The following is a 27,814-nucleotide window of genomic DNA, read 5'->3' as shown; positions in this document are numbered from 1 at the left end:
TGCTAACAAACATGAGAATGTATTTATTACATAGGTTTCTTAAAAATACAATTTGAATGAAACCAGCTTCAAGTCCCTCTGCATCACTATAAAGTGCAAACTGTGATTTGAGTGTACATTTTTTTGCACTGCATAAAATGTAAGTATGTTTTCTGCACAACCAAAAATATGTCCAACAAAAACTGTATTTTCCCCTCAAAATCCCTGAAAAAGTGACAACTCCACATCTCCATCAAGGATGGCTCAGTAGTAGCTGTTTGTTAGAAAGGACTGGAACATGTGAAGAGCTGGACCTGGAGCCCACTGTGGAACCATGTGACCTGCACCCTGAAAAAGTAACACGTGCTCAGTATTGGAATTTCCATGCATTGTTGACCTGGCTTACCTTAACTGTCAGGAAAGTGATGTTTCCATACTGCTGGTAGAAACCTGCAACCTGCTGGTCATGGTGCCAGGGTTGGTACTTTGTTGTGGCCTGGGAAAAATATTTTTTTATTTATCTTGGCAAAATTATCTTCAATAAATAGGTTGTTACCTTCATTCCAAGGTCTTCCACAAACCACTGATCTCCAAGGAAGTTGCAGGCCATGTCTGTGTCCCCGTTGTAAACCAGCGCTCGGAGGCCCAAAGCAAGCAGTTTCAGATAGACCTCCTTCACGGACGGGTACAAGTTTGTGTAACTCTGCCCGACAACATCACTAAAGACAAGGAAAGTAGTAACTTTAAACAAACTAATACTGTGCATCACCCGAGCAAAATTAGGTTAAAGGTCCTCGAGTGGACATTGACTAATGCAGTGTTTCAACCACTGTGCTGCGGCACTCTAGTGTGCCGTGAGATACAGTCTGGTGTGCCATGGGAGATTGTCATTTCATGTAAATGGGTTAAAAATATTTTTTGCAAACCAGTAATTATAATCTGCAATAAATGTGCCGTTGATTGTCTGTACTGTCTCGAGCTTGGCAGAGTAACCGTGTAATACTCTTCCATATCAGTAGGGGGCAGGAGGTAGATAATTGTTATGTCGTGATCACAATCGCGAGGCAGCGTGCAGGTCAAAAAGGTACCCTATGCTTAAACCAAAAATAAACAAGGCAATTGCCGTTAAGAAAAGGGATTGAAGCTTAGGGAAGGCTATGCAAAACTTAACTGGCTACGAAGTAAACAAAAACATAATGCTGGACGACAGCAAAGACGGCGTTCACAAAGTACATCCGAACATGACATGACAATGTCCACACAAAGAATTATAGAAACAACTGAAATATTCTTGATTGCTAAAACAAATCAGGTGCGGGGAATAGCACTCAGGGAAGAAATGAAAGCGCTACAGGAAAAATACCAACAAAACAGGAAAAGCCACCAAAAGACAATAACTAAAACACTACACTTTCTTTACTTTTTATAGAGCACATTTAAAATTTACCACAGGGGTTGCCAAAGTGCTGTAAAATGGGCAGGTTAAAAGATAATACGAGAACCGAGCAAACAACACAAACAGAACACGATAAAAAATAAATAAAATCAATAAAAACAGGTTCATAGCAGGTGTATTATGGGGCGCCATTGCAAGATGGATATCACTCAGTGTTAAAAGCCAAGGAATAAAAGTATGTTTTTAAGAGAGATTTAAAAGCAGGAAGAGAGGAGGCATGTCTAACACTCATATAGGTCGTTCCCGAGCTTGGGAGCAGCAGCCTTGTGTCAGGGACCGTCAGTAGCAGCTGATCGGCTGATATTAGGGATCAGGTGGGGCAGTAAGGCTGAAGGAGGTCGGAGAGATATGTTGGCGCAAGGTTGTTTAGACATTTAAAAACAAATGGAGTTTAAAGTTGATTCGTTAACGCACAGGGAGCCAGTGAAGGGACGCTAATATAGGGGTGATGTGCTCACGTCTGCGGGTCTGTTAGCAGACGAGCTGCAGGCGGGCAAGGGAGGCCTGGCTAATGCCTACATACAGGGCATTGCAGTAATCTAAACGATTTGTGATGACGGCGTGGATTAATTTCTGGAGATCATGTCCTGATAGAAGCCATTTCATTTCGCTATTTGGCGTAATTGATAAAAGCTTTTTTGAACGACGCTGCTGATTTTTTTTTTTAATTTAAAATCTGAGTCGAACTTTACCCCCAGGTTTGTGACACAGTCGCTGAGATACGGGGTCAGAGTGCTGAGGTCAACATTGGGGGAGGGAGAGTGACTTGGACCGAACAACATAACTTCTGTTTTGTCGTCATTTAGGCTCAGGAAGTTAGCTGAAAGCCAGCTTTGATGTCGTGCAGGCAGTCAATGAGACGTTGAACCGTGTTATTTCGTGCCATGGGAAAATAGATCTGGCAATCATCAGCATAAAAATGAAATGCATAACCGTACTTCCTAAAAATAGAACCAAGGGGGAAAAGGTACAAACAGGAAAACACCAAAAAACTCAAAATAAGTCGCGGCGTGATGCGACAGGTCGTGTCAAGACCTTTGAGACAAGAGCTACAGTGATGCATGCTTGGTTAAGGTTTAAATTCATATCCAACAATTGCTAGAACAACTTTTTACTGTCAATATCAGCTGCTGAGGTAATATTTTTTAATGTTCTTTGCTGGTGGTGTGCCTTTGCGTTTTTTCAATGAAAAAATGTGCCTTGGCTCAAAAAAAGTTGAAAAATACTGGACTAATATATGCCCTATTTTAACACCAAACTTGATTCTCCATCACTGGTTTGCTTGAATTGCATTTGAAATTCTGTGTTTTCACAAAATTAATAAGCTCCTTTTATACATCCACCATAGAACAGCTTTGTTAAGAAAATAAAAAGCTTTGCCACATATGGAAGTATTATGGAAGCAAAATTATTTGCAAACATGTATTTGTGCGCATTTAATCCAAATCGCATGCGCAAAAAAAGAAAGACAAAAAAGTGGGTTTGCATAATGACCTCTTTATGCACATCTTTTAAGTTACAGTGCACCTTGATTTGCGAACCACCCTATTTGGCAACTTTAAAGTTAAATTTTTTTAGGTGAAGTCAAATATGCCTTTGTGTGCAAACCATGTCTTTGAGTAAGAGTGCTTCATTTGTTAATTTTTAAGTGCTGCTGGCAGCCATTTTGTGCTTGCTCGTATTGAGAAGATTTAGGAAGCCGGCTTCCTACCACAGCTAGTTTTTAATTATAATGAAAACGACCCTGTCAGGGACAAGCGGTAGAAAATGGATGGATAGAAAACAAATACAAAGTGGACTTATTCTCCATCGGCATAGAATATTTTTTTTCACACTGCAGGTCAATCCATCAATGTTTACTTATATAGCCCTAAATCACAAGTGTCTCAAAAGGGTCAATTATGATTTTTTTGCCCATGTGTATCACATTTCTTCCATGTCCGAGTGAACAGTACAATTCCGATTTTTTCATATCCGACCCAAGCCTCTTTCGTATGTGGAAATAAATATGTGCTCAATGTGAACGCTGCCGCGATCAGGTTGCATTCATCTAACCAGAACGTCAACAAGCGATAAGCCTCAATATTATTTGCCAAAATAGACTGTTAAAAAATAAGTACTTTACAACAGAGCAGAAAACAAGTGGAAAAAAAAAATGTTTTATGACCCAATGTGAAAGTTCCACCAACTGTTTCCGACTACTTGCCTACGTACACACACTTCAAGCAGACATCAAAGCAAAGTATCCCGTAAAGGCCAGAGCCAAAATATTTGCCCTCTTCTAAATTTTCTACACACCATAATTTGGTTCAGAAAATGCAATGTTTACTTCTGTAAACCTTGCAGTTCATGTGACATCTTGTCCACGTACGGGTCAGATTTAACCCTACTCTCGCCAGACCAATTTAGTTCACTGAGCTCCACACAAGGTTCTCGGCTCGAGGCTATTGCAAACTCCTTCAAGATAGCAAAAAATAATGAACCAATCAGGATCGCCAGGCGGGATTTTATAGATGTTACGTTGCGCTGAAGCGACAGTTTGATTCAAACAACAATAGTGGCATGGAGGTAGGAGTCGTGTGCAGACATTGATTCTGCTATTGCAACTGTTTTGTCGAATATTAATTCTTTAAAAAGATGAATCGAGAATGGTTTTGAAGGCATTTATTGGTGGTGAGGATGTTTTTGCTCTTCTTCCGACCAGGTTTGGCTTTCCCAGCTTTTGCTCTCATCAGCGTAACGGGTTGATTTCGATGTGAGTGGTTGAAGTGATTTAGGGCTATATAAATAAACATTGATTGATTGAAGTAGCACTTCATTCAAGATAACGAACAAGTGGTTTATCCAATCACATACCATTTTTTTTTTTTTTTACAAGGCATCGCCTTCTGAAATACATCTATTGAGAAGTCCCAGATCCTTGTGTGGAGCTCAGCGAACGACAAGGATCTGGCGAGAGTCAGTTTAAATCAGATTGCATTCACATTAGAAATCCAATTTTTTTAGTAATGTGAACGGCCACTAAAAGATCAGATTTGACAAAAAAAAATCTAAACTGGACATTCGACCCTGCAGGGTGAATGTAACATAAGACTACATTTCGTTAAGCATAGCCTCTTTCAAGAGTGCACACGCACGCCTCTCGGATCCCTTCATTCTCGCCGTTAGTTACATGGGGCGCAGTTTAAGAGGACTTTGACTATGATAATCAGAAACAACTTTATGTACTGTAAGAGGATTATACTTATTTAAAAGGTTATTGTAACAATATGCTTGTTAAAGTTAATCATTTGTGTGACTTCTGATCGTTTGTGAGAGCACCATAGTGACTGTGCGAGTGTTGGCAGATTAACACATTAAAGACAGCAGCTTGTTTGGTCTTGTAAATAAAGAGAAAGTACAATCATCACCTTTGTTTGATAAACAGTACTGTATAGCACTTATTATTGGGTACAAACAGTTAAAATATGGACTTTTGAGACTGGAACCAAAAATGCATGTTTACTTTACTTTGTTTCTTTTAGAGAAAGTTGTTTCACTACATGAACTTTTTGATTTACAAACCCTGTTCGAAAACCCCACTGTAAGTATGCATAATTTTTGTAATGACACAGTTTGTCTGATCCTCTCTCCCTGACCTTGGGTGATTCGTTTTAGAGTAAAGGCGAGAGAGAAATTATATTTCCATTCTTTATGTCTTGCATGCATAGAGGAATGGACCAAAAAAACAAAACAAAAAAGTCTGATTACCTGCACAGCTCCCACTTTGGCAGCGTGTCAGGAATATGCAAAGCTTTCCTCACGTCGCCTCTGTTGAGCCAGTTGGCTTGAGCTGTGCTGTTGATGCAGGGCGGCACTTCTTCCAAAGAAATCGAAAACGACGCTGCGCCTGAAATCTGCAAAAAGATTCTCATCACTATTCCTTATGTACCCACCTTTTATGACAGACTCACCTGTGTGATGCGTTTTCTGTAACCCTTGAACAGGTGACTCATGGCCCTCTCGTAGCCTTTGTGAAACCCTCGGCGACCCTCACAGTTCAAGTAGAGCGCATACTCGTTAAGGCCGCTATCATAAACGATGTTGAAGGCAACATTCACCTACAGGGAAATGACAAGGAGAGCAGAAGAAGACTTTGTAAAAGCAAAATGGCAACATGTCCATTTTTGAGAAATAAAAAACGCACACGTACCAGAATCACACATTTGTCTGAAGTTGAGTTGTAGAAGTCACACCTTAGATTTTCACAGCAGTAATGGTTCAAATCCCGCCACAAGCTGCATATGGAGCACACATTCTAATTAACGCAACAACCATTATCCTGATTTGACCACTTACTAAAACCAATAAAGCATCTTTCTTTAGTTATTTTTGTATTTAATAATGGATGCTTGGATCCACATTGATCAGTCACAACATTATGGACACTTCCAACACAGCAAATGGGAAATAATCACATTTACAAAAGGTAACAATGCTCGGTATTCATTCTGTATTAATCAACTGCGTCTTACTTTTGTAGAAAATATTGTCAACCTTCTAAAACGACAAATTAGAAACAGCTTTCAATATGACATTAAAAAAAGGTGCTTAGGCAGGTGTTCAATTACTTCAGCAATCTATGAATCGTATAAAAAAAACAACTTACTCTTCTCCAAAGAGGCCGTGGTAGTAACCAAAATATATCAACGCCTGGTCATTGAAGGCATAGCTGCTGAGACCGTTTCCCACTGCAAAACCCTAAAACAAAATAATGTCATAGATTGATAGATAATCAACTGTATCAAGCCAAATATACTGTAACACCACCCGGAATATATAACAACCCCTTTTAAAAATATATTTTCAGGACAAAAGTTTTTCAAATGTATTAGTATCCGTTAAAAAACAGCTGCTAATAATAAAAATATATATACCGTATTTCCTTGAATTTCCGCAGGGCATATAGTATGCGCCTGCCTTGAATTACTGCAGGGTCAAATTCGCTTCCCAAAATAATTAGCGCATTGTTAGTATTACCGCCTGGTCAAACTCGAGACGTCACGAGTGACACTTCCCCTGTCATCATTTTCAAAATGGAGGAGGCTGATTTCAATACCGGTAATTTGAAATCGCATAAAAGGGAAGAAGATTAAGAGCTATTCAATAGGATTTAATGTCCAAGCTTACATCATACTCAAATTTTTACTGCATACCTTTGGTAAGTGCCGGAGTGAGAAGAGGTTTTAAAATAATTAGCGCATGCTTACTTTTACCGCATGCCTTTGGTAAGCACATGAGTGAGAAGAGGTTTTAAATTAATTAGCGCCCCGGCGTCAATTCAAGGAAATACAGTATGTATATTTCTGCTCAAAAGGTATTTGATGACCATTATTTTAAAAATGGCAACTTAACTCCTCGTGTGTGGTTTGCAATGTCTACTTGAATCTCTCCAGCTGTGAGGAAGAAAAGCTCTGATTCACTCAGGAAGATGTTTGTATGTACCATAGTACCTCAATTTGGTTTGAGACAAGCATTGTATCTCGGCTAAGTAGTATGTTTTATGTTGCAAGCAAAAACGTGAGCATCCTTGTTGTAGTTGGCTTAGTAAATCTAACAGTGAACCCTGCAAGATCTGCATAAAACATCTGGCATTACTTGCTAGCATTAACTTATAGCTAGAGACGGACAACATTTTTTTTGTCCATCTTTCTAAGGAAAAAAGTGAATGTGAAGGACAGTGCTGAGAACAAGAAGTGGATGATATTTATTGAATTAAGAAAATAATCCAAAACATGGTTGAACACCATGAAAAACATGAAACACCGTTGGCCGGTCTGGAAGCCCCTCGCCCCGCCAAAAAAAAAAAAGCTCACTAATTCCTCTGTGAAGCTCAGGGACCGGCAAGGTTGGGACACGGTAGATATCTTATCTACTACGGTAGATAAAAAAAAAATCTGGGGGAAATTTCCTGACAATTTCGTCAAAATCCGTCAATGTTTTTGGTTTATGTTACTAACAGACAAACACACCCTGGCGAAAACATAACCTCTTTTTCAGAGGTTATTAAGTCTGCGTACTGCAATGCTAAGCACTGTGTGAAGGGAAAGTGCCCAGTGGGAGTGCAGATACTGCACACAATGGGGAATACAGGTAATATGAGAAGCTACTTGACAAACTATCACCCGGAAAATAATCTGAAGATAGCGAGGCTAAACAACAATTTGTGAGGTATTTAAATGGTCTGTTCACATTTCTAAAAAACAGCATTTTCCAAATTGATACAAAAACTGTCAACTGCAGAGGACACTTCTCAGAAAGTAACATTTGAAAGACACTAAACTGTACATTGATTTACACTTGTTACACCGGGTGTTTACATTGTCACTTTAAGACACCCGACACCAAGTGTTTTATTTTTAACTACTTGCTTAAGAGGATGTTCCCGCACATTTCTATGAACTTAAAAAATGTATATTAGTATAGTAACAAATATGATTAAAACGTTTGAGAATTAGGTTTGTGTGCAATTACAGTAGGTGTGTTTATCCAAAACATTCCTGCACCTTCTTTTTTTATCAAGTCTTTTTTTGGACAATACCAAAATTAATACTGTGACAATATCATACCGTCAGATTTTGATATTGTTATATCACTACTGACAGTGATGCACCGAAAAATCTACCACAGAAAAAAAAAAAAAAAGAAATAAAAAAGACTGACAACCGAAACAGCACTGCCGAAACCGTATGTTGTGATGACGTAGCCAAGACGCACGCGATTGACTGGAGCGGAGGCTTTATATCTGATGTGGACATACTTTATTATAGCCGAAATATACCCGCGGACAGATCTACAAAACATGCAAATATTAAGAGGACAGTGGCAGCTTTCAAAGAGAGAAAATGCAGTTGGACCAGCAAGTGCAGAGCAAGTGCGGAGCAAGTGCGACGTCAGGCTCCGCTCGCTGTTGTTCACGGACATCGAGCCACAGAAGTAAAGCGTCTCTAAATACGAGCGGTCTCCAATAACACCAGAAAAATATGCAAAAAGATTTTTTTGTCGTTTTTATTACAAAAAAAGTCCAAGGATTTGAAAAGTCTCTAGAAACTTAAATAATTATTGATAAAATGCATTGTACTGCAGCAACAATTGAAAATTATATAAAAAAATATTTGCTAATACAATTTATTTTTTTTTTTTTTGCCTTTTAAAAGAAAAAAAGCATCATATACTTATTAAGATGTCAGCACACTGACCACACCCCCACAAGTATATTGACAATCTGGGGGATACCCTGACAGTGATTTGAATGTATTTCAATGGCAGACATTGACTTAAGTAAGATGGAAGTGTTTTGAGTTAAGAGCTGGGTCACTCTAAAAAGAATTGTCAGACGTGCGGGTCTGGTTCAGGTTTAACCCGGCCCGTAAGAAGAGTTTTCAAAATACAACAATGAGCTGCATTTTTCTAATGAAAGAAACTGCTGTTATAAATGTGTCCACTGGATGTCGCAATAGCAATTCAGGTGTAACCCACATGACACGACAGTGTTTAAAAATGACATGTCAGCATACATTAAGCGTCCTCTGGATTGGCTGCCGCTACTCCAATCAGCTCAGGTGCAAGCAATCGGCTGCTCCTGTTGTGGATGGTGGCAAAATCGACGCACAATACTTTTTTTCCCCCTATTGTAAATTATCCACTCAACGGATAAAATAACAAAATGGTAAGATGCAAAGACTTAAGTCAGTTTGACCATCATCTTTTTAGTAAGAGATCCATGCACCACTTGCAATTGGTTGAATGCACGATGAGCACCCTGAACTCCATTGTAAAATGTATGTTTTTATATTTGTTGTTCGTTCTGTTTTATTTAATGCTTAAATACACTATGTTCACATTGGTTAAGTTTGTAGTTTTTTTTTACCTTGATTTCAGCTATGGCGTCATTTTGATAATTGTTTTGATTATATTGTAATATTTTAATGATGATAAATGCATGTGTTGTTGAAGTTGCGGATATCACCAATGCGGTGGTTTGAGGAAACATCTGATTACTTTTACAAATGTTTTTAATGGTGAACTGCAAACATGACAATTAATGGTTTTGTAAAAACAGTGAGACAAAGTCTAAGTTCATTGTGTTCGTCATGGTGTTATTGGAACTGCACCAATTTTTTCTTCAGAATTTTCAACTAACTTGGAAGTGTTTTGCTAAGAGGATTCTTTGTAATATGTATATTATCAGAATGTGCTTCTTCTATTTTTTGCCAAAGTAAGACCACTAAAACAATCTGAAATCATCTTTAATTCGAACATTATAACGCTATGATTTTCCCAGTCCGACCCGCGTGGGAATAGATTTTCCTTCATGCGGCCCCTGAGCTACAATGAGTTTAAAACCCCTGTTTTAAACCAACTAATATCATAAGTTATAGAATATAAGATGTATTTTCAGCCTTTCTAGGGGAGAAATACTGTCACATACTTGGTACTCACATAAAGTAGCATCACGTATGAAATATTAGTCTCCATGTAAAAGGCTGAACGATGAAAATACTCACCTTAAAGTTGATATTGGTATTTCCTGAAGCGACACGCAAGCTAAGAGTTGGTGCGTAAATTCCCCCGTAACTTTCTCCGAATATGAAGAAATCATTTCGAGTAAAGCTTGGGAATTTGGCGTAGAAACTCTGCAGCGCTTTGTAATTGTCGTCGGCGACCTAGCAGATGGCAGTACGAGATGTTAAAAGAATGTTTATTACTTTGCACAATGATTCAATGAGTAAATAAACTCACCTGATCATCGTCAGTGGCATAGTTGCCGTCATTGGAGTACGAGTAGCCGACCCCTGCAGGAGACTCTATATAGAGCACGTTTGCGATCCTGTTCCAGCTGAAAGTGTTCTCGTACAAAGTGGCTCCGTCATCTTTTACCTGAGGGGGGAATCCATTAACAAATCCATTTAAGTGTATTTAACTTGTCCACACTTGGGAGAATGCTCACATGGAAGGGTCCATTCTCTGATAAGAATCCATCCAGCGAGCTGCAGCCTGGGCCGCCGTTTAGCCACAGCACCAGCGGGTCTTTGACCGGGTCCCTCTGAGAGGTCACAAACCTGCACAAGATCAAATATCAGCTGCAGATTTGAATTGCACTGTGATCAAAACCAGAAATGGTTTCACTGTACCATGTAATTACACCCCCTAGAGGCTCAGAGTAACACAGCAACCTAACTGCTGGAAGTGATACCGCAGGGTTGAGTTGAGTTGAGTTTATTTAGAACATGCAAGCATACAACGTTGTCAAACTTGTTTTGCTTGAGAGCCACATTGCAGTTATGGCTGCCTCCAGAGAGTCGCTTCTAATTCATTTTGACGTATAATCACCTCATAAAAATGTTATTACACAATTGCCTCCACATTTGATTGTTATTAATATTAAATACACATATACATATATACACATACATACACACAATGAATAATTTGCTTTAAAATCATAAATCAAGGTGAAAAGCAAATATTTAAGTATTTATATACTCAAAAAGGGGTTGTGCTATGATTTTTTTTTTTTTTTTACATTTAAAACACTTCCTTGTGGTCTACATTACATGTAACGGTGGTTCTCTGGTCAAAATTTTGCTTAGATGATGTCTTACAGACCACCTTCAAGCTAGTTTCTCACCGTTGCTTCAGGGTGCGTCGTTTTGTGGGCGATCTTATTTACGTGCCTTCACTTCAACTAAGGCTTCTCCCAGTCAGCAATGTTCTAATTTATTAGCGCTTCTATATGGAGTTTCCTGACGGATATAAGTTACAACAACATGCTACTTTGTATTAGAAATGGGAGCAGCGGAGGATGTATGCACGAGCCAATCTGTCCTACAACAAAAAGGATAGAGGAAAAATTAGATACCTTTTGATGTCAGTGTCGGACTACAATGGCGGACTCGCGCAACGTATATATCTAACATGTATGGAGATATCCACTGATGTCACAATGCAATACCATTACAAATGGGGCAAATTCCAAACTTCTCGTTTGGAGGAAGCATGACGAAAGGTTAGATTGTTGTTGTTTTTTTATAGCGGTATAGCTCGGTTGGTAGAGTGGCCGTGCCAGCAACTTGAGGGTTGCAGATTCGATTCCCACTTCCGCCACCCTAGTCACTGCCGTTGTGTCCTTGGGCAAGACACTTTACCCACCTGCTCCCAGTGCCACCCACACTGGTTTAAATGTAACTTAGATATTGGGTTTCACTACGTAAAGCGCTTTGAGTCACTAGAGAAAAGCGCTATATAAATATAGATCACTTCACTACATCTCTGCCATGCCTTAATGGTTTGATTTCACATTTTTGGGACTTATTTTGATCCTACATACACATAAATAGGTAACATTAGGCAGGAAATGTTGGTTTTCCATGATAAGTCCCATTTAACAAGCATGTTGAGTTGAGTTGAGTTTGAGTTTATTTCGAACATGCAATCACAATTTCCAGTTTCTCTTTTCAACATGTTCGAAAAGGAGTAGGAAGAAGCAGAGCTTATTTAATCCTACCCCTTTTCTTTTACATAATAGTTGCTAAAACTTTTGTTCACTTCCTGTTCTCAATGTATTCACAATATACTCCATAAGTAATCACAATAAAAATAAATAAATAAATAATTGGTGAAGTAAGTTTTATTCCATACGATGAGATAAGTAAGATTATTTTGAGAATGAAAGAATGAATGGGTGAATGAAATCAGAATGTTTATCATGGTTATTCATTGTTGTACTTTGTAAACACTTCCAGTGTTTATCATGGTTCTTTTTTGTACTTTGTAAACGCTTCCAGTTTCAAGAGTTTCTTGAAGTGGATCATGTTAGTACATTGTTTGATTGCTTTGCTTAATCCATTCCATAATTTAATTCCACAACAAGATACACTGAAGGTCTTAAGTGTTGTACGTGCGTACAAATGTTTTAAATAACATTTATTTCTAAGATTATATTTCTCCTCTTTTGTTGAGAAGAATTGTTGTATACTCTTGGGAAGCAGGTTATAGTTTGCTTTGTGTATAATTTTAGCTGTTTGCAATTTCACTATGTCCTGGAATTTCAGTATCTTTGATTCAATAAATAAAGGGTTTGTATGTTCTCTATATCCAACATTATGTATTATTCCAACTGATCTTTTTTGTAACACTGTTAGTGAATGAAGTGTACTTTTGTAATTATTTCCCCATATTTCTAGACAGTAACTCAGATATGGTAACACTAGTGAGCAGTAGAGAATATAAAGTGATTTTTGGTCTAGAACATATTTGGCTTTATTGATTATTGACATGTTTCTTGCTACTTTATGTTGTATATTTTTGACATTATATTTCCAGTTCAATTTATCATCAATGATTATACCTAGAAATTTGGTTTCATTTACTCTTTCACTTTCCATTTCGTCTATTTGTATTTGTGTTTGACTTTCTCTTCTACTGTTACCAAATAGCATTTTTAGTTTTACTGAGATTCAATGATAGTCTGTTTTTGTCAAACCATTTTTTAAATTTGTTCATTTCTTCTGTTATTTGTATTATCCACTGTGTGTTCTCTCCTGAACAAAACGCTGTTGTATCATCTGCAAATAATACTAACTTTAAATCTCTTATAACTTTACAAATGTCATTTATATAGAGATTGAATAATTTAGGTCCTAGTATTGATCCCTGAGGTACAACACAGGATATATTTAGCATTGTAGAAGTGTGTTCGCCTAGTTTCACGTATTGTTTCCTGTTCGTTAAATAACTTCTTATCCAGTTTAAGACTAACACTCTGATGCCATATCGTTGTAGTTTTTTGATTAAAATATTGTTATTAATTGTGTCAAATGCTTTAGTTAGATCCATTAACACTGCTGCCGCACATTTTTTACCATCTAATGCATTGGTAATTTCTTCTGTAATTTCAATTAAAGCCATTGAAGTTGAAACATTAGCTCTGTATCCATATTGGTTCTCTCAGAGTATTCTATTTTTATTTATGAAACTCTCTAATCTGTTATTGAACAGTTTTTCAATGATTTTAGAAAATTGTGGAAGTAAAGAAACAGGTCTATAATTTGTAAATAGATGTTTGTCTCCAGTCTTATAAATTGGTGCAACTTTAGCTATTTTCATTTTGTTTGGAAATGTACCTGTTTGAAATGATAGGTTACTAAAATACATTAATGGTCCTGAGATCTCATCAATAACCTTTTTTATCGTTTCCATATCAATTCCGTTACATTCAGTTGAAGTCTTAGATTTACATTTTTTTCACGATTTTAACTATTTCCTCCTGTGTCACATTACTGAGGAACATGGAGTTGGGATTTCGCTCTATGGTATCATTATAGTCCTCAATTGAAACTGGGTCTGGAATAATTTCTTCCAATTTTGGTCCAATATTTACAAAGTAGTTATTAAAGCTTTCAACTACTTCCTTTATGTTGTCATTATGTTTATTTCCGTCTAAGAAGTATTGGGGGTAATCCCTCTTAGTGCCATTTTTAATAATGCTATTGAGAATGACTCATGTTGCTCTCATATTATTTTTGTTCCTGTCCAATAATTCACTGTAATATTCTTTTCTACATGAACGTAGTATGTTTGCTAACTTGTTTTTATACTTTTTGTACTTAACTTCTGCCTCTGTAGTTCTTTGTACTATAAATTTTCTATATAGTGTATTCTTCTTCTTACAAGCATTTTTAATTCCTTTTGTCATCCATTGGGATTGTATGTTAATATAATATTGTTTGCATGATCCGAATATTATTACAGTTTACAAGACATGCAATTGTATGCAATACATGCCATTTTTCCGGCAAAATGATAAAAAAATTTTTATATTTTATGCATTTATAATATATACATATTAATCAACCCAATTTATAACCAACTTTATATCTTATTCCAGTGTTTTTTCACAAACTTTTTATCCCCGCCAAGTACCACCTCAGAAAACGTTGGCTCTCAAAGAACCACCATAATGACATTAAAATACAGTAGCGTAGTAGGCCTACATATCCATATTATATATTGTTGGCCTATGTAAAATTATATACAGTTTGAACAATAACAGTGATTGAACATTAAAAAACAACAACAACAATGTACTTTAATCAAGTGATTCTTTGCACCACTAGGGGAACCCGCATACCACCGTTTTGAGAATGACTGTCCTATTCTACTTTGATTAGTATGTATACTAGTGTTCTTGTTTGTACTCGTTAGGCTAAATCTCAGATCTGGGGTACTAAATGTATGCCATCTCTGGTCTGACAAAGTTCTTTGAATCCATCCATCCGTCCATTTCCTACCGCTTGTCCCTTTCGGAGTCAAAGGGTTTGCTGGAGCCTATCTCAGCTGCATTCAGGCAGAAGGGGGGTTACATCCTGGACAAATCGCCACCTCATCACAGGGCCAACACAAATAGACAGACAACATTCACACTCACATTCACACAAGAGGGCAAATTTAGTGTTTCCAATCAACCTATACCCAGGTGTATGTCTTTGGAAGTGGAAGGGGCCTATACCCAGATGCATGTCTTTGGAGGTGGAAGGGGCCTATAACCAGGTGCATGTCTTTGGAGGTGGAAGGGGCCTATCCGCTCGACATCCATTGCTTTCCTCCTCTCTAAGGTTCTCATAGTCATCATTGTCACCGACGTCCCACTGGGTCATTATTGTCACCAATGTCCCACTGGGTGTGAGTTTTCCTTGCCCTTATGTGGGCCTACCGAGGATGTCGTGGTGTTTTGTGCAGCCCTTTGAGACACTAGTGATTTAGGGCTATATAAGTAAACATTGATTGATTGATTGATATCACCAGGTGCATGTCTTTGGAGGTGGAAGGGGCCTATCACCAGGTGCATGTCTTTGGAGGTGGGAGGGGCCTATCACCAGGTGCATGTCTTTGGAGGTGGGAGGGGCCTATCACCAGGTGCATGTCTTTGGAGGTGGGAGGGGCCTATCACCAGGTGCATGTCTTTGGAGGTGGGAGGGGCCTATCACCAGGTGCATGTCTTTGGAGGTGGGAGGGGCCTATCACCAGGTGCATGTCTTTGGAGGTGGGAGGGGCCTATCACCAGGTGCATGTCTTTGGAGGTGGGAGGGGCCTATCACCAGGTGCATGTCTTTGGAGGTAGAAGGGGCCTATCACCAGGTGCATGTCTTTGGAGGTAGAATGGCCCTATCACCAGGTGCATGTCTTTGGAGGTGGAAGGGGCCTATCACCAGGTGCATGTCTTTGGAGGTGGAAGGGGCCTATCACCAGGTGCATGTCTTTGGAGGTGGAAGGGGCCTATCACCAGGTGCATGTCTTTGGAGGTGGAAGGGGCCTATCACCAGGTGCATGTCTTTGGAGGTGGAAGGGGCCTATCACCAGGTGCATGTCTTTGGAGGTGGAAGGGGCCTATCACCAGGTGCATGTCTTTGGAGGTGGAAGGGGCCTATCACCAGCTGCATGTCTTTGGAGGTGGAAGGGGCCTATCACCAGGTGCATGTCTTTGGAGGTGGAAGGGGCCTATCACCAGGTGCATGTCTTTGGAGGTGGGAGGGGCCTATCCCTAGGTGCATGTCTTTGGAAGTGGAAGGGGCCTATCACCAGGTGCATGTCTTTGGAGGTGGAAGGGGCCTATCACCAGCTGCATGTCTTTGGAGGTGGAAGGGGCCTATCACCAGGTGCATGTCTTTGGAGGTGGAAGGGGCCTATCACCAGGTGCATGTCTTTGGAGGTGGGAGGGGCCTATCACCAGGTGCATGTCTTTGGAAGTGGGAGTCATGCAGTCATGGGGAAAACATGCAAACTCCACACAGAAAGACCCCGAGCCCAGGATTGAACTCAGGACCTTTGTATTGTGAGGCACATGCACTAAACCCTGTAACTCCGAACTGCCCACTTCCTTGAATTTTTGAATATTTTTTGATTGATAAAGCAACACAACATTGACCTGAGAGACTTTAGAAATTGAGATCAACATGTTAAGTTATGGCAAATAAGTGTTAAACTATGACACTTGCATCAATGTAAATGTGAGTGTGAATGTTGTCTGTCTATCTGTGTTGTCCCTGCGATGAGGAGGCGACTTGTCCAGGGTGTACCCCGCCTTTCGCCCGATTGTAGCTGAGATAGGCGCCAGCGCCCCCCGCCACCCCAAAGAGAATAAGCGGTAGAAAATGGATGGATGGGCTTGCATCAAGTTGCCACAAGTACGTTTTACATTCCAGCAGGATGCATAACTCACTGCTGCCTCTTACAGGTCAGTATAGCTGCTACTTTAGGTGGTTAGGCGTGTACTTTGCTGCTCATTTCCTCGTTCAGCACACACTTAAAGATAAACTCGGTCAGCACGATTCAGGAAAAGAAAAACAAAGGAAATCACTATTTTATTGCTTTACGAATTAAGATGATTTTCAGCGACGCCGTTTTACACACATGTACACACTATGCATCTAAAAATAGTTAACATGTTCGTAAAAGTGTACTTACCAGTAATGTAAAAACTTTCCAGGCCGTGCCTGGAGGTGTCCCGACCACTGCCTGTACTTGGGTTGGAACGTCATGCCGGGGAGATAGCTCACCTCGTCGGGGGCGTAGTGAGCCCAAGAGCCGAGCTGGACAGCGGCTAACAAGGACAAAAAACGGCCAGCGGCTATCATTTTGAAGCCTCACTGACAAGGTGTCGAAATAAAATGAAACTCCGTGCGCTTGAAAGCCGACAGAGGGGCGTGTTTTATGCACTAGCTTGTGACTTCCTTGTATAAGTCATGTGATCAGCACGTGACAGAGGCTGCGAGGCAGTAAATGTATGTGGCGGTACTTTTATTTTGAAGGGTAAGAAAGTAGACACCCGGGAAAGCACACGCCAGGTAAGTCATACCCCTAATTACTAATTAAGAAAACACTAACATTGAACGGAACAGTGGACATTACAATTTGGTCAATCACATTTGACGTTTCGTAAACTGGTAATTTAGTACAGTGTTTTTCAACCACTGTGCCGCGGCACAGTAGTGTGTGCCGTGAGATACAGTCTGGTGTGCCGTAGGAGATTATCTAATTTCACCTATTTGGGTTATAAATGTTTTTTGCAAACCTATACTGACGTTGAATCAACATCAATGTTTCAACGTTGATTCAACTTTCAGTTTCAACCTTAGATCAACCCAATATCAACCAACCAATTATTAACATAATTTCAACCAATACATCAATATAATTAAAGACAACAAAACAGAGTGCATATATAGCTCCAGGCAGAATCCTGTTTATGCAAATTTAAAATTAAGTACAAAGAAAATCGAGAATGTCAATCAATATTATTATTTATTTGGCCTGTGATGCCCATCCTATTCCTGCATTCCATCCTGGGGCATATTTGAGTTTATTTTTTATGGCATCATGGACCATCGTTTCGGTCCCCTTCTGGGTATCCAAGACACTAGCTGTAAACAGGCAAAAAGAATACAAATTAATTAAGGGTGCATGTGATTTACCCAAATATTATTATCTTGTGCAATATTCAGAGTATACTTATTTACAAGTAACTGCAATACAGAGTGATCCCTATCTCTATCAAGTTAATGTAGTTATTAAACACACACAAACTCACCTGTGACTACATCGAGCGTTGAGAATAGGCGTAAGATACATTTCTCGTTTTCCTGCATCCCTCTTGTGAAAGGGCCAAAATTATATCGATATAAATAACCAGTATTATCTCAAGGTACAAACCTGAATCTTTATGGACGTCGATGGTGTGATTTTGCAGTGAAATAGTTCGATTTCAAATTCAAAACCTTCAAAGCTCTTTGTCTTGCTTGCTAGATTGGAAAGGAAGTACTTCAGCACGCATGCGCACAAGCTTGGCTAATAGTTCACCGTGATACGCTAGGTGGGGTTTGTGATGCAGCACGCTGCCATCAAGCAGCGGTTTCGTTGAAAACTGTCATAAACTTCAGTTGCAAATGGTCAATGCGCGCGCAAAATGGTTGGCAAGTTGAATTGTATACGTTGAAATGACGTTGAAACGACGATGTCCCCCAATGATGAAAACAAACCAGATTTGCAACACATGGTGTGGTGGGGTCAGTTGGTTACGATTTGGTCGGGATATGGTTGAGTGACGTCGCGACGTAATTTCAACGTCACCTCCACATTGAACTAAGGACGGATGCCCACTGGGAAGTCAATTGACCAAAACTGTATTCATTAAATACTCTTCATTCTCTCACGGGTGACTTTTTAAATGAAAGAACAAATTAATAGTGTTGCTACCTTTTTGTAGTACCACTTCTGCTGCATACTTTGCATTGATTGATTGAAACTTTTATTAGTAGATTGCACAGTACAGTACATATTTCGTACAATTGACCACTAAATGGTAACACCCGAATAAGTTTTTCAACTTGTTTAAGTTGGGGTCCATGTTAGTCAATTCATGGTACAAATATATACTATCAGCATAATACAGTCATCACACAGGTTAATCATCAGAGTATATACATTGAACAGCATATTGCTGTTGTCTGCTGAATATCTTCCCAATTGGAGCCAAACCACCGCCAGATGATGGACCCCCTGCTCTTTATGTTGGGCATTTATTGTTCTTCCTCCATTTGGGATAAGTTTTGCACCATCTCTCTCTCTCTCTCTCTAATCGGCAAGAGCTATGACGCTAGACTCACGAGAGTATGTGACGTATGTAAGAAGGCGGGCTTGTTTTCCGTACCTGTCAGAATGAGAGACGAGGAGTGAGACTGTTGTGTAAAGCCTGCAGCTAAAAGCAACTCAACCTGCCTCGGCTAACGTTAGCCATATACTAACGTTAGCTCTCGGCGAGAGCGTGTGACGCTACATGCGCAACGGTATGTTGCGTATGTAAGAAGGCGGGGTTATTTTACGTTTCTGTGAGAAGGACAGACGAGAAAGAGTGAGACTCGCCAGTAATGTAATGCATGCAGCTTAAAACAACGGTGTGAGAACATATAATTGAATATTACGATATAGTCATTTTCTATATCGCACAGAGACAAACCTGCAATATATCGTATATATTGATATATCGCCCAGCCCTACCCCGGACTGTTGAACGACTGAAGCTCTACATAAAACAAGAATGGGAAAAAATGCCACTTTCAAAGCTTCAACAAGTAGTTTCCTCAGTTCCCAAACGTTTATTGAGTGTTGTTAAAAGAAAAGGTGATGTAACACAGTGGTGAACATGCCCTTTCCCAACTACTTTGGGACGTGCTGCAGCCATGAAATTCAAAGTTAATCATTATTTGCAAAAAAAATAAAGTTTATGAGTTTGAACATCAAATATGTTGTCTTTGTAGTGTATTCAACTGAATATGGGTTGAAAATGATTTGCAAATCATTGTATTCCGTTTATATTTACATCTAACACAATTTCCCAACTCATATGGAAACAGGGTTTGTACAGCACTATGTCATCAGTTTCTGATATATTAAATTGTAAAACAGTGCAAAATATTGCTCATTTGTAGTGGTCTTTCTTGAACTATTTGGAAAAAAAGATATAAAAATAACTAAAAACTTGTTGAAAAATAAACAAGTGATTCAATTATAAATAAAGATTTCTACACATGGAAGCTTCAACAATTAGTTTCCTCAGTTCCCAAACGTTTATTGAGTGTTGTTAAAAGAAAAGGTGATGTAACACAGTGGCAAACATGCCCTTTCCCAACTACTTTGGCATGTGTTGCAGCCATGAAATTCTAAGTTAATTATTATTTGCAAAAAAATAATAAAGTTTATAAGTTTGAACATCAAATATATTGTCTTTGTATTGCATTCAATTGAATATGGGTTGAAAAGGATTTGCAAATCATTGTATTCCTTTTATATTCAAATCTAACATAATTTCCCAACTCATATGGGAACGGGGTTTGTATATTGATTATGTTTAATACTCATAATTTAATGATGGCCATGGGCTTCATTTAATGCAAATGGTTTACATCTATGTGTCAAAAAGGTAGTTATATGTCAATGTGTTTGGGCACACAATGCTTTCTTTTACCTGTGTCTTTTATTCCTAAATGCTAAATGACGTTATTTTGCCATAGTTTTTAAATTATTTCAATTGCAAGCATATTGAATTACTGATTGATTTCTAAATCATTGTGTTGGTGCTATCCTGGCAGAAAATATTTTAATAAAGTGTTATTTTCCAAATATTTGTGGACCTTGTCGCTTAGTTTACAGGAACGGTGGTTGTAATTTGAAGCACCAGTGAAAGTTTTGGACATACTTATCACTATAAATGAGGTGTTCCAAAACTTTTGATTGATAGTGTAGTGCAGTGGTTCTCAACCTTTTTTCAGTAATGTAACCCCTGTGAACATTTTTTTAATTCCAGTACCCCCTAATCAGAGCAAAGCATTTTTGGTTAAAAAAAAAGAGATAAGGAAGTAAAATTCAGCACTATGTCATCAGTTTCTGATTTATTAAACTGTATAACAGTGCAAAATATTGCTCATTTGTAGTCGTCTTTCTTGAACTATTTGGAAAAAAAGATATAAAAAATAACTAAAAACTTGTTGAAAAATAAACAAGTGATTCAATTATAAATAACGATTTCTACACATAGAAATAATCATCAACTTAAAGTGCCCTCTTTGGGGATTGTAATCGAGATCCATCTGGATTCATGAACTTAATTCTAAACATTTCTTCACAAAAAAAGAAATCTTTGACATCAATATTTATGGAACATGTCCACAAAAAATCTAGCTGTCAACACTGAATATTGCATTGTTGCATTTCTTTTCACAGTTTATGAACTTACATTCATATTTTGTTGAAGTATTATTCAATAATTATATTTACAAAAGTTTTTTTAAATTGTTGCTATTTTTAAAATATTTGAAAAAATCTCACGTACCCTTTGGCATACCTTCAAGTACCCCCAGGGGTACGTGTACCCCCATTTGAGAAACACTGATGTAGAGGATGGGACGGTCGACACCCTCCACCTGCTGGGACAAAACCGCTCCCAGACCTCTGCCTGACGCGTCAGCCTGCAGACAAAACGGGAGGGAAAAACCAGGCATGTGTAGGACCGGCTCCTCGCAGAGGGCCTTCTTAACCCTCTCAAACGCCTGCTGGCAACGCTGCGTTCACTGGACCAGATCTGGGGCACCCTTTCGGGTGAGGTCAGTTATTGGGTTGGTCAGGTCCGCAAACCGGGGGATAAACCTCCGGTAGTAAACCGCCGGATAAACCTCCGGTAGTAAACCGCCAGACCCAAAAACTGCCTCACCTCTTTTTTCGTCTTGGGGGTTGGGCAGGCCACAATTGCCGCTGTTTTATCTACCTGCGGCCGCACCTGCCCTCATCCTAATTGGTACCCAAAATACTGTACTTCCCTCCGGCCAACTGCACACTTCGCCGGGTCGGCGGTGAGCCCCGCCTGCCTCAGGGATTCGAGCACTTCCCCCACCCGCTGCATGTGTTCTTCCCAGCCGCTACTCTGGATGATGACATCATCCAGGTAGGCGGCCGCGTATGCAGCGTGGGGTCGCAGCACCCGGTCCATGAGGCGCTGGAACGTGGCGGGCGCACCAAACAAGCCAAACGGAAGTGTTACGAATTGTTATAACCCTTCCCGAGTGGAAAAGGCCGTTTTTTTTCCTTGGACTCTGGTGCCAAGGGAATCTGCCAGTAGCCCTTAGTCAAATCTAGTGTCGTGAAAAAACGAGCAGTGCCCAGCCGATCCAGGAGCTCGTTGACCCGGGGCATGGGGTACGCGTCAAAACATGATACTTCATTCACCTTGCGGTAATCCGCACAGAACCGCACAGACTCATCATTCTTCCCAACCAGAACTATGGGGCTGCACCACGCACTGTGGGATTCTTCTATTACCCCCAATTCCAGCATGGATTTTAATTTTTCCCGAACTATTTTGCGTTTGTATGGCCTGTATGGCCGAGATCGCACCGTAATCCCTGGGCTGGTCTTGATATGATGCTGGATGAGATTTGTGCGGCCGGGTCGAGGGAAGAACACGTCAGAGAAGCGCCTCTGCAGTTTAGCAACATCCGCCTTCTGTGCTAACGTGAGCTGGTTGTCACAGAGGAGTGGAGAGGGAGGGACAGAGCGTGGGATTTCTGGTCCCAACTCCTCCTACTCTCTCACTACTGTTACCATGGATACAAGCTCCGTCTCTCTCCATGCCTTCAGTAGGTTCAGATGGTAGATTTGAGTGTCTCCGCCCCAGTAAGAGCGTCGAACCTCGTAATCCACATCACACACTTGCCGTGTGATCTCGAAGGGTCCTTGCCACTTTGCAAGTAATTTCGAGCTGGATGTTGGGAGTAATACAAGCACTTTTTCTCCCGGTGAAAATTTTCTTAGCTGAGTTCCCTTGTTATACGTGCGCTGTTGCCGTTCCTGGGCACGGAGCAAATTCTCACGTGACAAGTGCCCTACCGGGTGGAGTTTTACTCGCATATCCATAACGTACTGCATTTCTATTTTGCTGGAGCTTGGACCCTCCTCCCAACTATCTTTAATTACGTCCCACACTCTGCGTGGTTTTCTGCCGTATAATAGTTGAAAAGGTGTAAAGCCAACGGAGGTTAGGGGTACCTCCCGCATCGCAAACATTAAGGGATCCAGCCATTTATCCCAATTTGGTTTGTCCTCGTGTGTAAACTTACGGATCATGGTTTTTAGCGTTTTATTTAGCCGCTCCATCAGCCCATCTGTTTGTGGATGGTACACGCTGGTGCGGATCGCTTTAATTCTCAATAATCCGTAGAGTACCTTTATCGTGCGTGGCATAAAGGACGTGCCCTGGTCAGTCAGAATCTCTTTCGGGATTCCAACTCGGGAGATGACCTGAAACAGCGCTTGCGCCACACTCTTTGCAGAGATGGAGCGCAGGGGCACTGCTTCGGGGTAGCGTGTTGCGTAATCCACCAGGACTAACACAAAGCAATACCCCCGTGAGCTTGGGTGAAATGATACGATGAGGTCCATCCCAATTCTCTCGAATGGGACCTCCATGAGCGGTAATGGGCGCAAAGGGGCCTTCAGGGTGGCGGCTGGGTTCACCAGCTTGCAGTCCGGGCAGGCCGTTCACCAACGGCGCACGTGTGCCCGGATGCTCGGCCAATAGAACCGGACCATGACCTGATGGAGTGTTTTATCATACCCTAAATGTCCAGCCATCAGGTTAACATGCGCCGTCTGGAAAACTATTTCCCGGCGGTGTTTCGGACCCAACAACTGGGTGATTTCCTCTCCTATTTAAGTGTCACGGCTCACTCGGTACAGTCTATCTCTCATAATTGAGAAGTGAGGGAATACCCGCGCTGTTCCCGGGCGCATCGACTGACCGTCGATGTAATCTACTTGGTCCCAGGCCGCGCGCAAAGTTTCGTCTCGAGACTGTTCGAGGGGAAAATCCTACGTAGGACGCCAATAGGGGGCCGGGGAGGCTTACCGCGAAGCCCCCGCAGGTTCCCGCTCGGCAGTGTCTGATGGCCCCGCCTCGCCACTGAGAACTCGCGTGGATACTCCCTTTTCCTACGATCCGTGAATGCACCCCTACGCATTGTGTCAGTAAACGACTAAACCCCGGCCAATTTGTGGCTTAAATTACGGGGTGCTAGAGGTGCGTACTTACAGCTACCTAAATCCTATGCTGCTAGCCCTCATACCACATTTCTACTGGCACCATAGGGCAGTGGTTCTCAAATGGGGGTACGCGTACCACTGGGGGTACTTGAAGGTATGCCAAAGGGTACGTGAGATTTTTTTGGAATATTTAAAAAAGAGCAACAATTCAAATATCCTTTATAAATATATTTATTGAATAATACTTAAACAAAATATGAATGTAAGTTCATAAACTGTGAAAAGAAATGCAACAATGCAATATTCAGTCTTGACAGCTACATTTTTTGTGGACATATTCCATAAATATTGATGTTAACGATTTCTTTTTTTGTGAAGAAATGTTTAGAATTAAGTTCATGAATCCAAATGGATCTCTATTACAATCCCCAAAGAGGGCACTTTAAATCTTTATTTATAATCGAAACACTTGTTTATTTTTTAGTTATTTTTGTATCTTTTTTTTCCAAATAGTTCAAGAAAGAACACTACAAATTAGCAATATTTTGCACTGTTATACAATTTAATAAATCAAAAACTGATGACATGGTCCTGTATTTTACTTCTTTATTTCTTTTTTTCAACCAAAAATGCTTTGCTCTGACTAGGGAGTACTTGAATTAAAAAAATGTTCACAGGGGGTACATCACTGAAAAAAGGTTGAGAACCACTGCCATAGGGTACTTGTGCACATCCACATGAACACACCTGATTTTTAGCCGTTGCATGCCTTAAAGCCCCGGTCGAACCAGGTTCTGGTGGATCATGGTCTGCCCGCATCACGAATCCACCCATCGCCTGGTATGTACTCCCTTGTATCGTTACTTTGATACCGTACGTCTCGCCTGGGTCGGGGACGGCACTGAAGGGCCGGCCACGCGGCCCACCTCCACCTGCTGAGGTCCCTTACGCGCGCGACCGGGCCGCTCACGCCTCCAGCACGCCTGCCCAAGCGTTTGAGGGACCGTCTGCGCGGGAGATGTTCTGGGGACAGCAGTCGGGACCTGCGGGGAAAGAGCAGAAGGGAAGTCACGTGGGTTAAGGCGGGGAATATGTATTGTTCTCTCTGTGCGCCATTGGTGCAGATTGCGCCTCCCAGTGGACGGTCAGGTGGTCTTCGGCAAGGGTCACCGCAGCCGCCAGGTCACGTGGCCGGTGGTACCGGACCCAGTCGGCCGTCTTCTTTGGGATTGGCTCCAGGAATTGCTCCCGGATGATTTGGTCCAGCAGTCTGCCATCTCACTCTCCCAGGTAGAGCCAGCGCGTCGCTGCGTCCTGGAGCCGCTGACCCAGGATGAATGGCCGGTCCTCCTCCCCCAGGCGCATGGACCGGAACTGGCGGCGGTAATCTTCAGCGGTACCTTCCGTCTGTTCCAGCACCGCCTTCTTCAGGTCCACGAACCGCATTCTGGACGTTGCCGACAAACTGAGTGCCGCCCGCTGCGCCTCCCCCGAAAAATAGGTACAAATCAAAATTAATTAGTACTAGTATATCTTCTCGGGAAATGTCATTTTCAAAAGGTGTATTGAAATGGATTGTATTTGGAGAGTATTCATACTTGCCAACCTTAAGACCTCCGATTTCGGGAGGTGGGAGCCTGGGGGGCGTGGTCGGGTGTGGGGCAGAGGCGTGGTTAAGAGGGGAGGAGTATATTTACATCTAAAATTCACCAATATATACATATATATATAAATATGTATGATATACTTGACTTCCAGTGAATTCTAGCTAAATATATTTATATTATTATATATATATATATATAAATAAAATAAATAGTTGAATTTCAGACGGCACCTATCAAATACACAGTAATAAAAACACAGTTGTTCTACTAACTGTACTGTGCTTGCTGGTTACTAAAAAACAACAACAACACTTACCTTTCACTATTTGAGTAAACTTTGTTCTGCCATTTGTGTACTGGCGAGCGATCTCCGAATCTGGGAAAATATCCTTTACGGATTTGTTGTAGGCATCCGCAAAGGAGAACGGGATGTTGCTTCCAGGTATCAGCATAGCCATCTTTGTCTCAGCATAAGTTACACCATCGGGTCTCCATTTTACGAGGTGGCCCATAGTACTGGGTTATGAACGATGCTGCGCTGCAGACGCTTTGTGCTTCGCTGACCGTTCATGACTGAGTATATCCGTTCTACAAAATTTACAGGAAACATACCGCTTCCCCTTCGAACTCTCCTGGATAAACTGAAATTCTTGTTTCCATTTGTTTTGGAACTTGCAAGCGTATTTCTTCATTTTGCTCGTCGACGGTGTAATATATTGGGTTGGAGTCAATAACAAGGCAAGGTGACGAAGTTACGTCTCTTTACTGTGGGCTTCAGAACAGACTCCCTCACCTGCCGTCAGGTGCACAACACCATGTAAATCGTTGTCCAATCAAAAAGCAACCCCATAATGCTATAGCCAACATTCACCAGGAGATGGCAACAGACAACATAGATCACTCTATTACAGACGGCGTCGCCATGAATGTAACTTCCTCGTTCTTCTGCTTCGTCTCCTTGTGTGTGCAGTTTTTTATTAAAATCTGTAGATATTTTAACACGATTGGGCAGGCAAGCTGTTTATATAGTGGGAAAGCGGACGTGAAAACAGGCTGTCCCGGGACCACTCAGGTACGCATGAAGCTGGAGGGGGCGTGGCCTCCAGCTCCGGCTGAATTTCGGGAGATTTTCGGGAGAAAATTTATTCCTGAAAATCCGGGAGGGTTGGCAAGTATGAGGGTATTAACCATTTTTGGCTTAAAAGTGTGATACAATTCCCAATTTTTACTTTTGCTTTGTAATTTTTTTGTCATCACAAACATAACCAACTGTCTTCTTCTGCCTACAGGCAACAAAGTGTTGGCAGTACGAGCACCTTCAGGCACACACGTGGATGTCCCCATATCTAAAGCAGTGATTGTTTCGCATTTTACAGTCCTGTTATTTAAATATGATGACTTTGGTCTACAAACGCAGGTTTTTCAGGTTCACGACAGCCCTGCAAAATATCAGCTCTACTGTACATAAAAAGCATCAGCGGCCCCATTGATGATGTCCTTCTTAACAAAAGCTCCATCAGCTCTGTCACTGTCGTGTTGTACTTACTGCCGCCTGATGACATTGTACATAGAGCCAAGTTGGACATGTCCACCTCAAGTGACACAGAGCTCTTAAACTGTCATTGTTTTGAATACAATGTTTATTATTTAGTTTCCCTTTTGTTTCCAATACAAGGTTTATCAAAATATACTATGGACTTACATGTCCCCAAAAAAGTAAACACACTTTTACAGTATGTGTTTGTTTTCATCATTTCATTTTTGTGTTTAAATGATGTCTTTTGTCATTTTTGTAGAACTTGTTAGTGCAGATTTATTTGCAGAGCTCATAAAATGTCAAGGTTAGCTCTCTTGAGCTGTTGATAATTTGTTGATTTAATGCTTGTTTACTTTTAATCTTTATGAATCTTTTGTCCCTCTCAGTTTTGTCTCTGTTATGTCGTGTCTCTCGGTCTCCAGCTAACTGTGTCTCTCATCTGGATGGAAGGCTTACTCCTGTGTCAGACCCCTAACACATCCAATTTGATCTTGGATTGTGTAAGTATGTGTGTTTTTTTAAATAGCGGTTTATTTAAAGAACTAATAAAACAATTGAAAAGATTATCTTATACCTCTTCCAAATTCATCCATGAGAATGAAAGATTTC

At 40.6% G+C, this 27,814-nt stretch overlaps 1 protein-coding gene across 1 annotated transcript; it reads right to left on the bottom strand.

The window, feature by feature from the left end:
• Positions 1–8: 8 nt before the first annotated feature.
• On the bottom strand, positions 9–17,210 carry si:ch211-122f10.4 (cathepsin A-like). The gene is made up of 11 exons (XM_061881430.1): positions 16,940–17,210; positions 10,425–10,536; positions 10,217–10,354; positions 9,982–10,140; positions 6,084–6,175; positions 5,628–5,712; positions 5,389–5,535; positions 5,186–5,331; positions 536–698; positions 386–475; positions 9–327 (listed from the first exon to the last, which is right to left on the bottom strand). Exons 1-11 carry the CDS (start codon positions 17,107–17,109, stop codon positions 244–246), a joined length of 1,386 nt encoding a protein of 461 aa, XP_061737414.1. The 5' UTR covers positions 17,110–17,210; the 3' UTR covers positions 9–243.
• Between the last annotated feature and the right edge of the window lie 10,604 nt (positions 17,211–27,814).

Source organism: Nerophis ophidion, linkage group LG02 (assembly GCF_033978795.1).
Source record: "Nerophis ophidion isolate RoL-2023_Sa linkage group LG02, RoL_Noph_v1.0, whole genome shotgun sequence".
Classification (NCBI taxonomy): domain Eukaryota; kingdom Metazoa; phylum Chordata; class Actinopteri; order Syngnathiformes; family Syngnathidae; genus Nerophis; species Nerophis ophidion.
The sequence above is the reverse complement of the archived record's forward strand: the minus strand, read 5'-3'. Positions and strand labels throughout refer to the sequence as shown.

Bases quoted from the DNA above. Each gene is read 5' to 3' on its own strand.
- si:ch211-122f10.4 (XM_061881430.1), bottom strand. From the start codon at position 17,109: ATGATAGCCGCTGGCCGTTTTTTGTCCTTGTTAGCCGCTGTCCAGCTC. The intron at 5,332-5,388 runs GTGAGTCTGTCA...ATCTTTTTGCAG, and splicing joins ACAGAAAACGCATCACACAG to ATTTCAGGCGCAGCGTCGTT. The intron at 476-535 runs GTAACAACCTAT...TATTTTTCCCAG, and splicing joins TGGAAGACCTTGGAATGAAG to GCCACAACAAAGTACCAACC.